This window comes from Phyllostomus discolor, chromosome 2, assembly GCF_004126475.2.
Source record: "Phyllostomus discolor isolate MPI-MPIP mPhyDis1 chromosome 2, mPhyDis1.pri.v3, whole genome shotgun sequence".
NCBI classification, from domain to species: Eukaryota; Metazoa; Chordata; class Mammalia; order Chiroptera; family Phyllostomidae; genus Phyllostomus; species Phyllostomus discolor.
Genome location: NC_040904.2, coordinates 22,013,868 through 22,028,233, shown reverse-complemented (window position 1 = coordinate 22,028,233; position 14,366 = coordinate 22,013,868). Strand labels below are relative to the sequence as shown.

At 39.5% G+C, this 14,366-nt stretch overlaps 1 protein-coding gene across 1 annotated transcript in view; it reads left to right on the top strand.

The window, feature by feature from the left end:
• The window catches only part of GPR149 (G protein-coupled receptor 149), a 45,337-nt gene extending 30,971 nt beyond the window's left edge, over window positions 1-14,366 (top strand). The window contains exon 4 of the mRNA XM_028505080.1: window positions 12,121-14,366. Coding sequence (XP_028360881.1) covers window positions 12,121-12,693 — 573 coding nt within the window. The 3' untranslated portion in view covers window positions 12,694-14,366. The remainder of the gene's footprint in view (window positions 1-12,120) is intronic.

Here is a 14,366-nt window from a genome sequence, read left to right as displayed (position 1 = left end):
CAATACCAGGAGTTGGGAAGAAAAGCTAGGCGAGGAAGGCGCTGAGAGGGAGATGACAAGATAGCACCTGCCAGGTACCTCCTCTTCTGCCTCTGAACCTGCCTGTGGAAGGAGTTTCAGGTAGTTATGGCCACTGACTTGTTTCCTCCTCTCAAATACTGAGCAAGCCCCTGTCCTGGTCGATTCTAACCAGGAAGCATACAAGGAAGGGGGTTCTGAACAATGTATTTCCCAGCCTGGCTGTACTCATTAAAAACCACCAGTTACTAATGGCATGTATTGTCTTCTTTAATAGGTATAAATATTAAGCTTTTCAAATAATTTTCTATATAAAAAGTATTTTTAAAAAGCTAGGGAATTTTGCCTGTACTTTGCAAAAAACTAATTTTGCAAAAAATTAGAAGAAAATCTCATTAATTTACATAGCTAATAATATTCATATGGGCTATATAGAGTTGAATAATTCTTTTTTTTTTTCAAAAGGGATTGAAATTCTTAAAATTATAGTCACATGGAAGTTATCCTTAATTTTCTATAACCTAGTATGTTTGGTGCATATTCTTCAGATGGTATTTAGTTGCGAAAATTAGGTGGTAATGCATTGTTTTTATAGTCAGGGAAATTTAACTATAAACTATTATGCACACACATAATACATACACAAACTCATATATACTCATATTGCAAGATTATATGCAGGATTCTATTACTTATAGATGTGTTCAATAAATGTTTTATATGATTAAAGATTTAAATTAGAACTGTAAGCATCTTTCAATTCTCCTTACAGGCTTCTTTCTAAACATTGGTTATAAACTGCTTCACTTTTTTCTTGTTTTTTATCTTTCTACCACAAACATTTTAATTGTACAGAGCACATGATTGCTTAGATTTCATATATTTTGAAAGCATAAACACTGTTCATCAGAACAATGTTTTACTGATTAAAAAGGAGGGGTTCACAGATTTCCAGTCAAGATGGTGGCATAGGCAGACATGGCTCACCCCCTCCCACAACCACATCAAAATTACAACTAAAATATAGAACAACCATCACTCAGAACCATTAGAAATCAAGTTGATGAAGTCTGACAACTATGGAATTAAAAAAACCACATCCATCCAGACTGGTAGGAGAGACAAAGACACAGAATGGGCGGGTCCCTCACCCACATGTGGTGGGTAAAAATTCGGGAGGGATATCCACGAACAAGGAGTCCCAGACCCATATCAGGACCTTGATGCCAGGAAGGTAAGTCCCCATAATTTCTGGCTGCAAAAACTAGTGGGGATTGAGTTGGTAGAAGAAACTTCTGGAGTCCCAAGTAGTTCCCCTTAAAGAAGTCACACATGAACTTACTCAGACTTACTTCCTCCAAGCTCCAGCACCAGGGTAGCAGCTGGAAAGGCACCAATGGCATAAAGGGAGGAACTGAAGTATCTAGCATCAAGACAGGAGTTAGGGGACAGTTTTCTCCCAGACAGAAAGGTGGGCAGAGACAATTGTCCCTTTTCTGAGCCCTCCCCCAACAGAGCCAGAGAGCTGGCAGGCAGATGCCATATCTGAGACTCCATCAAGTTGGCTAACACTATTTGCCCTGCCATGGAGATCATGTGAGACTTTACCCCACCAAACTTATGGGCCCACCCAAGCTCCTTTTCCATATGAATGGCTGGTCTTAGCTCATGCTTCCTAACTTCCTAAAACACTCCTAAACAAGCAACAGCAGGCCTCAATGAGCTCCAGGCCCAGCACTAGCAGAAGCCAGTCTAGATTCACAGCTTGGTTTTGCCTGGTGAGTCTCTAAGCCCAGCACAAGTAGCAGATTATCTGAGATTACTATATAGCTCAGGCAGGGTGGCCCTGGACAAAACACTTGGGGCTGATTTTTCCTTGCATCACCCGGGAAACCCCAGAGCATGTGCACTCAGTGGGCAGGTATAGACCATGTCAGAACACCACCACCCTGCACCTGCACAGCTGATCCTCCAGAAAAGGCAGAGGGTGGTGGTCAGTGGTCCCAGCCAGTCCTTGAAGCTGACTAGCCTAGGCAAATCCCTCAAATTGACTTGTCAACAGCAACCAAGGCTCAACTACAAGAGGAGGGTGTACTCAGCCCACACGAAGGGTACACCTCAAGCACCCAGTCTGTGTGATGGAGGAGGCTGTGCCACCAGACCCTACAGAACACCTACTATATTAGACCACACTACCAAGACACAGAGTAAAAGCAGCTCTATCTAATACACAGAAACAAACACAGGGAGGCTGCCAAAATTAACAGAAAAAGAAACAAGGCCCAAATGAAAGAACAGATTAAAACTCCAGAAAAAGAACTAAGCAAAATGGAGATAAGCAACCTATCAGATGCAGAGTTCAAAACACTGGTTATAAGGATGCTCAAGGAACTTAGTGAGGACCTCAGTGGCATAAAAAAGATCCAGTCAGAAACAAAGGATACATTAATTGAAATAAAGAACAATTTATGGGAAACAACAGTAGAGTGGATGAAGCTGAGAATCCAATCAATGATTTGAAACATAAAGAAGCAAAGAACAACCAATGAGAACAAGAAGAAGAAAAGAGAATCCAAAAAATGAAGATAGTGTAAGCAGCCTCTGGGACAACTTCAAGTGGCCCAATATTCATATCATAATGATGCCAGAAAAAGAAGAGAAAGAACAAGAAATTGAAAATCTGTTTGAAAGAATAATGAAAGAAAACTTCCCTAATTTGGTGAAGGAAATAGACATGCAAGTCCAGGAAGCACAGAGAGTCCCCCAAAAAATGGAAACAAAGAGGCCCACTCCAACATACATCATAATTAAAATGCCAAAGGTGAATGATAAAGAGATAATCTTAAAAGTATCAAGGGAGCAGAAGTTAGTTACCTCCAGGGGGTTTCCATAAGACTATGAGCTGATTTCTCAAATGAAACTTTGCAGGCTAGAAGGGATTGGAAAAAATATTCAAAGTCATGAAAAGCAGGGACCTGCAGCCAAGCTTGCTCTACCCAGCAAAGCTATCATTTAGAATCAAATGGCGGATAAAGAGCTTCTCAGACCAAAACAAACAAAAAAACTAAAGGAGTTTATCATCACCAAATCATTATTATATGAAATGTTAAAGGGACTTATTTAAGAAAAAGAAGGGTTCCCTTTTCTCCACATCCTCACCAGCACTTGTTGTTTGTTGATTTGTTTATGATGGCCATTCTGACAGGCATGAGGTGATTTCTCATTGTGGTTTTAATTTGCATCTCTCTGACGGCTAGTGATGTTGAGCAACTTTTCATATGTCTATGGGCCTTCTGTATGTCCTCCTTAGAGAAGTGTCTATTCAGATCCTTTGCCCATTTTTTGATTGGATTGTTTGTCTTCCTGATGTTGAATCATACGGGTTCTTTATATATTTCAGAGATCAAATCCTCGTCTCAATGTGTCATTGGCAAATATGTTCTCCCATGTAGTCAGTTCCCATTTCACTTTGATGATGGTTTCTGTAGCCATGCAGAAAGTTTTTAGTTTGATGTAATTCCATTTGTTTATTTTTTCCTTTACTTCCCTTGCCCTAGGAGACACATCAGCAAAAATATTGCTACATGGGATATCTCAAATTTTCCTGCCTGTGATTTCCTCTAGGATTTTTATGGCGTCATGACTTATACATAAGTCTTTTATCCATTTCGAGTTTATTTTGGTGTGTGGTATAAGTTGGTGATGTAGTTTTGCCGCGACCAGCGAGGCTAGATCAGTCAGGTCCCGAGGGAAGGCGACAGGGGATTGAGAAATAAAGAGACAGAGTCAAAGTGGGATCAGGTGGAGTCCCTTCTCTGGGATGCAGAGGAGGGAACTGTTTATTGGCGAAGTCAGGCTGTATATATTGAGTACGTTTTGAAACAGAACGTGAGAAAGACAAACCACAAGGCTAGGTACATTGTATTTTTTAAGAGCATTTGCTGCTCCTTCTTGGTACAGCGATATAGCAAGCAGCCAAGTCATTCTTTTCTTACAACAGTCCATCAGGCAGTCGCCCGTGGCCTGGGGCAGCTGTGCTGAACCCAAGGCCTGCTTCCAACTCCCTTGGCACGCATTATCCTGCTGGGCCCTCCACAAGTTTCTTTTTTCCCCATGTACCAGTCCAGTTCTCCCAACCCTATTTATTGAAGAGGCTATCTTTATGCTATTGCAAGCTCATGCCCTTTTTGTCAAACATTAATTGGCTGTAGAGACTTGGGTTTATTTCTGAGTTCTCTGTTCTATTCCATTGATCTATGTGTCTGTTATTATGTCAGTACCAGACTGTTTTTATTACAGTGGCCTTGTAGTATAGTTCGACATAGGGTATTGTGATCCCTTCTACTTTGTTCTGTTTCACGTTTGCTGGGGCTATATTTGGGGTCTTTGTTTGTTCCATATAGATTTTTGAAATATTTGTTCTAGATCTGCAAACCATACCATTGGTATTTTAATAGGAATTGTATTGAATCTATACATTGCTTTGGGTAGCATGAACATTTTAATAATGTTTGTTCCTCTAATTCATGAACACGGTATATACTTCCATTTCTTTGTATCTTCCTTAATTTCTTTCTTCAGGGTTCTATAGTTTTTCAAGTACAGGTCCTTTACGTCCTTAAGTTTATTCCTAGGTACTTTATTTTTCTTGTTGCTATAACAAATGGGATTTCCCCTCCTAGTTTCTGTTTCTGATATTTTATTATTGGTGTACAAAAAAAGCCATCAATTTCTGAATATTGGATTTGTATCCCATTATTTTGTCAAATCCATTTATTAGGTCTCAGCGCTGCTTTAGCTGTGTCCCACAAATTTTGATATGTTGTGTTTTCATTTTCATTCAGTTCAGTGTACTTTATTTTCCCCGAGACTTTCTCTTTGACTCATGGGTTATTTAGAAGGGTTTTGTTTCCAAGAGTTTGGAGATATTCCTGTTATCTGTTTGCTACTTATTTCTACCTTGAATCTGTTTGTGGCTGGGGAACACACTCAATATAATTTTAATTCTTTTAAATTTATTGAGGTTTATTTTAATGCCTTGATATGACATTTCTTGGTATATGTTTCATGGAACTTGAAAATAATATGTGTTCTGCTCTTGTTGGATGGAATTGTCTATAAATATGAGGTTTTCCTTCCATAAAATTTTCTTTTTTTTCTTTTTTTAAAGATTTTATTCATTTAGTGTTAGAGAGAGGGGAAGGGAAGGAGAAAGAGAAGGAAAGAAACATCAATGTGTGGTTGTCTCTCTCACGCCCCTTCCTGGGGACCTGGACTGCAATCCAGGCATGTGCCCTGACTGGGAGTTGAACTGGCAATCCTTTGGTTTGCAGGCCCACCCTTGCTCAATCCACTGAACCACACCAGCCAGGGCTAAAATTTTCTATGAATGTTGTTCAGATCCTGCTGGTTAATGGTATTCCTCCATATCCTTGCAAGTTTTCTGTCTAGTTGTTCTATCAGTTATTGACAAAAAGGTGGTAAAGTCTGTAGCTGTAACTGTGAATCTGACTATTTATTTCAATCCTATCAGTTTGCTTTCTATGTTTTGCAGCTCTGTTGTTTGATGTATACACAGAATTACTGTCTCCTTGGAAGATAGATCCTTTTATCACTATCTAATAATCCTTCCTATCTCTAGTAATTTTCTTTGCTCTGTAGTCTATTTTATCTGATATTAATAGTCATTTTTGCTTTCCTTTGGTTGCTGTATATATGCTATATCTTTTCCCATCCTTTTAGTTCAGCCTCTCTGTATTACTATTTGAAGCAAGTTCTGTGTAGACAGTATATAGACAAGTCATGTTTTAAATCCACTCTAGTAGTCACTGGCTTTCATTCAGTATATTTAGACCATTAGAGTGAAATAGGGCAGAGGAATACACAGCCTGAATAGGAGGTGGCAATTTTGAAGGTAGCAATACATTATCTCTATCCTCCTAAGCTCCTGTATCAACTACTTGTACTAGACACTAGCACTAGAAATCCCCCAAACATCATGGATTCCTCTCTTACCTCTCAATAGTAGCTAATACTTACGGATCACTCACTTTGTGTGAGGCACCCAGGTAAGCATTTAACATGCATTAAGTCGTTTATTCTTCCTTTTTTGCAAGTGAGATAACTGAGGCTTAGAGAGTAAGGACTGCAGAGATGGTGACTCAGCGAGGCATCTGTGACCCCACAGCAGTGCTTCACCACGACCCTCCAATCTCAGGAGTGTTACCTCTGCAGTTCCCCTATGGTCCATCCCACACTTGCCATTTCTACTACTGGTACTGAAGCACACACCGCCATTTCTTTTGCCCATAGTTATTTTTTAAAACTTCCTATTTTGTCTCCCTGCCACCTTCTTCTAAACTTCTTTCATGGGGTTCTCAGTTATCTTCTTAGACTGCACGTGGCAAAGCATTGGAAATCTGAGCTGTGTTTAGAGTACTTCCTATGTAACCTAAGCAAGTTACTTAAATGCTTCACGTTTCAATTTACTTGTCCGTAAAGTGGAAATAATTTTACCTCCCTTATGGGCTATTATATTAAATTAGAGTTCACGTATGAAGTGCCAAGTGCCATGCCTGCACACAAAAGACGCTCCATACATCTTAATGTCCTTCCTTCCTATAAATGGGAAAGTAAAAATCTTGCCCCTTGCTTATGAGACATAGTCAAAACTCGCCCTGGTGTGCAGGACTCAGCCCTGAGCCTGGCCTGTCTCCAGTTTCATTTTCCTCTCTCTGTCGTTCTCCCCAAACCCCGTTTGCCTTTGTTCTTATTGTTCTCTCACCCTGGAATACATGTTTCCTACTTCTCTGTCTACTGAAATTGTCTGTTAGGGCCCTATTTATACTTCACTTTCTCACATGAATAAATCCTCCCTCTCCCTTGATCCCACAGGATATTGTGGGTTTTCACTGGATTAGACAGTGAAGTGTTCTTCATATTTTATCTAACACCGTGACTTGAAGTAGCAGAACAACTAAAAGCAGAGGGTTTGAGACAGATTATCCTTGATTGGGATTTGACTATGATATTTACTAACTTGAGTTATTTCCCTGTGACTTAATTATGTCATGTATAACATTGGGATAATGAGTGTGTCTATTTTCTAAGGTCAATGTGAAAAGTTTATAAGAAAGTGAACAGAAAAAAGTAGGTTTGCAGTTGTTTGTATGGAAAATAATACAATAATTAATAAATAATAATACAAGAATAAATTCTGTGTTTCATGTACTCACAACAGTAAACCTAATTTTGTCACTCCCCATAAATAAAGTGCTTAGTAAGTATTCTGATATATGGCTTATGTCCAGCAGGTTCAGTAAATATTTGTTTATGATGAGTATCAATTATAAATCCATTACCCAGCTTCATTTGTAGTTCAAAAGTCTGTGAGGATTAAATGAGAAATGTGTAAAAATAGCATGTCACACAGTAGGCTCTTTGTAAAGGCTTGTATTCTCTTGCCCTCACTCATGTTTCTGCCTTATTTTGATTTAATAAACATTTAAATGAAGATGACATAATGACACAAAAGTATTTGGGAGGTGAATATATGAAAATATAGTAATCACATAGTTTTAAATAAAATTCCAAATGTAAATTATAAAAAAATCTAGTTTGCTTTTTTCCCACTAAGTTCTCGCCCCCCCCCTGCTATTTTTTTGTGTTCCTGTCTCTTCTCCCCCAGACCACGTAGGATGCTCAACCTGACTTATTCCTCAATGTATTGTATTTTTACATGTGTAAATGTCACCCAAATCATCTAAGGATAATCTGTATGATTTTAATTTATTTTAAAAAATTATCAATCACTTGAATTATTTATGAGTTAATGCCAGAATTCTAGCCTCCAGGGCAGAAAACCCATGATCCACTCCTGACTGAGGCAGATTTCTTGTAAAGTGGCAACATGATACAGTGGAAGGAGCACTTAACTGGGTTGTTAAGAAACCTGAGACCTTGAGCCAGTCCTGCTATTATTACCTGCGTGACCCTGGGCAAGTAATTTCATGTCCCGGGCTTTTCATCTTACGGGCTGTCAGTTCTCCCACTTGTCTAATGGGAAATTGGGACTCCGTGGTCTCTGGTGAGTGCTACGATCCTATATGCTACATGTCTTTCTTGAGTAATTCAGATAATCAACAGAATACTTCACCTCGTTAGAAGAATTTGGAGCAGCTCTTTTATATAGTAATTTCACCTTGAATTCACCTAGAGGTTACCAGTGAAGAAAAAATTCAACATACCCAAGGTCAGCAAATCTGAATCAATGATCACAACAGATTATTTCTGCTAATGTGTTTACATGGCACACTTTCTCCTCTTGAAGCATTTCTGAGGTTTAGAGACTGCTTCTCATTTCCAAACAAAAAAAGCTCCCAGCCACCTACTCTCAAGAATACAGCAATAATGGATTATCATTATTCCTAACAGCTTATGCTTATTCATTGACTTGCAAATGAAAAGAAAGCAGAGACTACGAAATAGTTTTACACTCTCTGAATCTATCATTTTTTTATCATGCACTACACTTTCACACGCAATTCAGTCCCGTAATATTCTATTTTATTTTTATTAAAAAATATGTTCTGCCCTGACTCAGTTGGTGGGAATGTTGCCCCATACACCAAAAGGTTGTCGGCTCAGTCACTGGTCTGGGCACATACCTAGGTTGCAGGTTAGATCCCTGGTCCAGGTGCATAGGGAAGGCAACTGATTGATGTTTCTTCCATTGATTTCTCTCTGTCTCTCTCTCCCTCTCTCTCTCATGCCCCACCCCTTCTTCTCTCTTTAAAATCAGTGAACATATATATATTCTGATTTGTATTTTTGATGTACTTGTAACTATGATTATTTATTACATAGGGCTGTTAAAACATAAAAATGGTTTAAACAGCAGTATTTTTAAAAGATGACCTTATTTTTATGCTTTAGAAAGTTAAAACAGGGAATCTAAAAAGCCTACAAGGTCAGTGTTTCAGATTCATTCATGCATGCACACATTTACTCACCTAACAAATATTTTAAGGGATTGTTATGTGCCAGCTGCTGTGATAAATGGCAGAAAAAAATAAAGATTAACCAGGAAGAGTTCCCTTCCCTTGAGATTACATTCTATGTGGATTTGACAGAAATGCCACACAGTTCCAGTCTCCAGAAGAGAATGAGCAGTCGTTAAACTCTGCAAAATGTCTATTTACATATGTTTTAGTAATGTTTTGCATAAAACATTTTATGAGTTCTGTCCAGAAGGTATCCAGCCATGTCTCTGCATGTTATATGAAAAACAGAAACATTTACTAAAGGTGATACAAGATACAAGAAACATTTATACAAAGAACAATAATGCTTCAGTCCCTTTCAAAGCAGGCACCTTGGGACCTCACACAGTTCTCCCAAACACCATCACCTACCCCAGTGTATTTTCCTGAATCTCATCAACAGCCTGAAATCTCTTTCCTTCCAAAGGTGATTTCAGTTTTGGCAAAAGCCAAAAGTTGCAGGGCATCACATCTGGGCTGTAGGGGGACTGAGTCACCTGGGTGATCTGACATTTCACCAAAAAACTGTGCACAGGATGTGATACATGAGCAGGCATATTGTCATGATCAAGCTGCCAGTCACCAGCTGCCCATAGCTGCAGCCTTCTGAATCACCTGAATAGCCTGAACATTCGCAGGGGATGTTTGCAGGGGAATGTTCAAGTTTAGCACAAAATTTGATGCAGATTTATTGCTCTACTCGCTCAGTCATTTTGAATGTGACAGCCACACAGTACACATGCTCACTCAACTGCATCCACCACCCCCACTGACTGGTACAGTGAAGTTGTCATTGTTCTTGCATGCACATTCCAGTCCATTCTCCCTGGCTGCCAGGTTACATCGATGTTGCCCAAACCATTCTCATTATATTAACAATGGCTGGACTTTTTCCAGACAGACTTTTGTATATTATATTATACATATTATATGTATAATGTATAGTATATCTCTTTGTCCAATTTAAGCTCAGACTTTTGCACCTAATAGGTTCTCAGTAAATGTTTAATGAACAAATGTATAAAAAGTAAGTAAAAGTCACTTCTTTGTCAAAAGTGGCTGACACTCCAACAGTACTCTGGTACAGCAATGAACCTAAGTATTGTCCCTCTGTCTCTCCTGCTTCAGTCACCATCAAAACACACCTGAAGTTCTTTGCCTCAGCAGAAGGGTAAACTGAACTTTATTGTGTATGTTCTCAAAGTTTATGGCCCTTAAGGTACAAGGCCCTAAAGTTATGTCCCCAGGTCTCCTTATAGAGAAAGAGAGTCCAAGACTTCTCCATAGAGAGTAAGTGGAAAGCCTGATGGCATGTCTCACACATCCTAGACTGTGCTTTTTACAGTCCCTAAAATCAAGGGGGGAGGCACGATGGCACCGCAAATGAAACTCACGATGCACCATTAACATTCGTCAGGTGAGAATCCAGATTGTTCTCCAAAAGTGGGATCCTGGTCCTGGGCTTCCTCTAGCCACTCTTAGGTCCATATGCAAAATGTCCATGGCTCATAGGGTAACCAGGCATGCTGGTTTCCTTGGAACTGAGAGATTTCCTGGGATACAGACATTTCGGTGCTAACAATGGGACAGCCACAGGCACACGAGAAGGTTGATGGTCCTGAGTTGGCAAAACACCATGAGCCCTCATGCCAATCCCCCGGTGGAAAAAACACTCTTAAGCCACTTCAGTTAGTACCTCCCGGCTTTGTAGGTGGCACACGGATGAAGCGTGTAGATTAACCATGCCCTTAATTCTTCTGGGTTATGACATTTCTTTAATTACAGCAATGGATTTCAAACCTTAGCATGCAACAGAATCACCTGGAAGGAAGGCTTGTTTAAAATACAGGTTGCTGAACCCCACCCTCAGAGTTTCTATGTCAGTAGGTTCGCAGTAGAAGTCAAAACGTCACATTTCTGCCCTGGTTGGTTTGGCTTAGTGGGCTGAGTGCAGGAACGGGAACCAGAAGGTCGCCAGTTTGATTCCTGGTCGGGGCACATGCCTGGGTTGAGGGCCGGGTCCCTGGTTGGGGGTGTGCAGGAAGCGACCAATCCATGTTTCTCTCCCACATTGGTGTTTTTCTCCCTCTTTTCCTCTCTCCCTTCCTCTATCTCTGAAAATAAATAAATAAAATCTTTTTTAAAAAATTGCATTTCTTACAAATGACAAGGTGATGCTAATGATGAGACCAAGGTTTGAGAACCACTGCTCTAGAAGTCTAGCATATTTTTACTATCTTCTTCGGAGAATAAACATGTAATCAAAAAAGAAGCCCATTGAAAGTATAAAGGCATGAACCAAGAATATAGAGCATAGATTATTAAAAAATCTGGTATTATTTTCTTTATTTCTTAAGTATTTCTCAGTGGTGAGTACAATTTAAAAAAACATTAATATGCAAAGTTTTAAATATGATAAAAAAAGTTGAAAAATTTAGGCAAGCTTTTGCAGAGGTATGAGGGAGTTCTCCATCACTGAGTTTACTTCAATGACTGTGGTTTCTCTGTGAAAAGCAAGCACACTGTAGCACAGCTCCAGGGACCTTTGGTCCCTCCTGTGTGTGCTCAAAGCCACTAACAGTTGAAGTGTCTTGTGTACTTAACCTGAACTATACTTTGACAATTATCATTCTCTCTGGCACGGTATACTTTTTGATAATAAAGTCTACACTTCTTTAAACCTATGTAAACTTCTCAATGGAACTGAATATGTAACAAGAATATAAAAGCAATCCCAGATTATAAATAGGCACTCAATTTCACGCTCATATTCTGCTCCTGGAAACATCTGCTGCCCAAACTTTGCGTTCTGCAGTGGGTATGTCTCATATCCTCAGAGAAAGGTTCCTGCTCGCCCCCATTTACATGTTGTATTCGACCTAGGAGAAATGGTACAATGGCACTTTGGTGGCAGAATTTAAAGTCCTTCTCTATAAAAGGTTGCTTCGGAAATGAGCCTGAAATAGAAAAAATTGTACTATTTTGGTGAATAAAATGACTTTCTAAATGGCCTAATCTCACAAATGAGTTTTCAGTAATCACTGCTCTGTTTTTTCCCCAGCGTGCCGGTGGTGCCCTTGCCATCCCCTTGTGCGCCTTCCAGGGCATGGTGTCCCTCCAGGCCCCCACGGGGAAAACGCTGTCCCTCTCTACCTACGAGGTGAGCGCCGAAGGACAGAAAATAACTCCAGCCTCTAAGAAAATAGAAGTCTATCGATCCAAAAGTGTTGGCCATGAACCGAACTCAGAAGATTCTCCGTCCACGTTTGCAGACACCAGTGTAAAAATACACCTGGAAGTTCTTGAAATCTGTGACAATGAAGAGGCCTTGGACACGGTGTCCATCATTAGCAACATCAGCCAGTCTTCTGCGCAGGTCAGATCTCCGTCCCTACGTTACTCACGGAAAGAAAACAGGTTTGTTTCATGCGATTTGGGAGAAACAGCCTCATATTCTTTCTTTTTACCCACGAGTAACCCCGATGGTGACATCAACATCTCCATCCCGGACACCGTGGAAGCACACAGGCGCAACAGTAAAAGGCAGCATCAAGACAGGGAAGGCTATCAAGAGGAAATCCAGTTGTTAAATACAGCTTACAGGAAACGAGAGGAAGAAAGCAAGGGCAGCTAGTGACCGCTTGGTCTCATGCAGGCGAGGATGGCTCTGCAACTTCAAACGGCTAAACTGACCCCTCTGTTCCAAGGCTCTACGGTTTCATTTTCCACTTGTCGGTCAACATACGCTTTACAGATCTGCTACTTCATTATTTTCAGTGCAAACAGCTGGAACTAGCGCCAACACTTAAGTGCTTTTGATGTGTTACCTATAGATCGCACACTGTGGTAATTAAAGGATTTGTTTCTCACCCAATTTCTGAAAATCTTTTCTAAATCAAATCTTGGCCTAGTTTACTAATATTTTGCCTATGCTTGTCAACCTCAGAGTCAACAAAAATTGTATAAACTGAGTAAGTATATTGTCCCCATGCACATGGTTCTATATATAATGTTAGTCTTTAAACTGCAAGGGGAGAAAAGAGACATTAGGGGATTGGAAGAAATGTAGCAAAACTCTGAGTTGTATTTGAAGATGCTTGCCAAAATGGGGCCAGCAGAGCAGGCTCGTTGCAGTTACAGCTTTAGCTTTACACTGATGTCTAGAAAGTTTATTCTTCTGAAAAATGGCAAAATAACTTCCAACCTCCAACCATGCATGTCCCCAGTCTCTAAATAGTCATTTCCTTCATTTCTATAAAATACAGATTGCTTACTGAATTTTTCTTTTCTTTCTCTCTTTAACAGTGATTTGCTTTCATCTTTTCAGTATAAAACTGCCCTTAAAGCAAATATTTTTCATGTTACAAGGGGAATTAGAAACAGTCCTTAACTTGAAACATTATTGGGAAAGGTTGTAAATGCAAACTTCATCATTTCTAGAAGGGTTTTGTTTGTTTAAATGGAAGTTGAGGAAAATACCAACCGATGAAGTCCTGTTAGGTGCACCGGAGTAGAGTAACAAACTTCTGGGTAAAGCAGAGGAAAACACTCTTAAGTCCGAAATAAAAGTGTCCATTTCTAAAGTTGCAGATTTGACCAACTTCCTTAGCCATTCTTGAAGCACAGAAAAGTTTAGTTCAAATAGTATTCCAGCTTTAGCTGCTTTTTAATTTCTTTCCCAAAGATATGTGCATCTCAAGCAAAGAAACAATTCAATATATTTTATAAAATAAATGTGAGGTACATACTTCAGGATTTAAAAAAATCAAGATTTAAAGAACACAAGAATTGGATTGGAAAACAGGAACAAACTTGTCCTTTCTGTGTTCTATTTTTTTTTCCCCCTCTGGACTTGGGCCTATGCTTGGGCAACTGAAGAAAAAAAAAAGAACTTGGTTGTTGAATTAACTATACAATAGATACACTTAAAATCCCTGCTGTATTGAGACAATACCAGGATAATTTAGCCTAAAGCCCTAGTTTGAAAGGCTAACCAGCACCACATTACTAACCTGTAACACTTCAAATTCTAAACCAACAGTAGTTGAATCTGCAAAAACCCTCTACAGCGGTAGTGTGTAAGTGTGAGTGGTTCGTCCTCCTAAGCCTTGTTAGGAGAGGGGAAGGTTAAGCTGTACCAGTATCAAACCCAGCTACTCTTTAACGTGATTGTGGTTGTAAAATGTGTTTCTGGTATAATAGGAAATTATATAATACCCTTATAGATATCTTGTACCATATTTAAATATCTTACCCTTGCATTATTATATTGTTCTTATTATTAATAAATACTATGTTTCATATCAT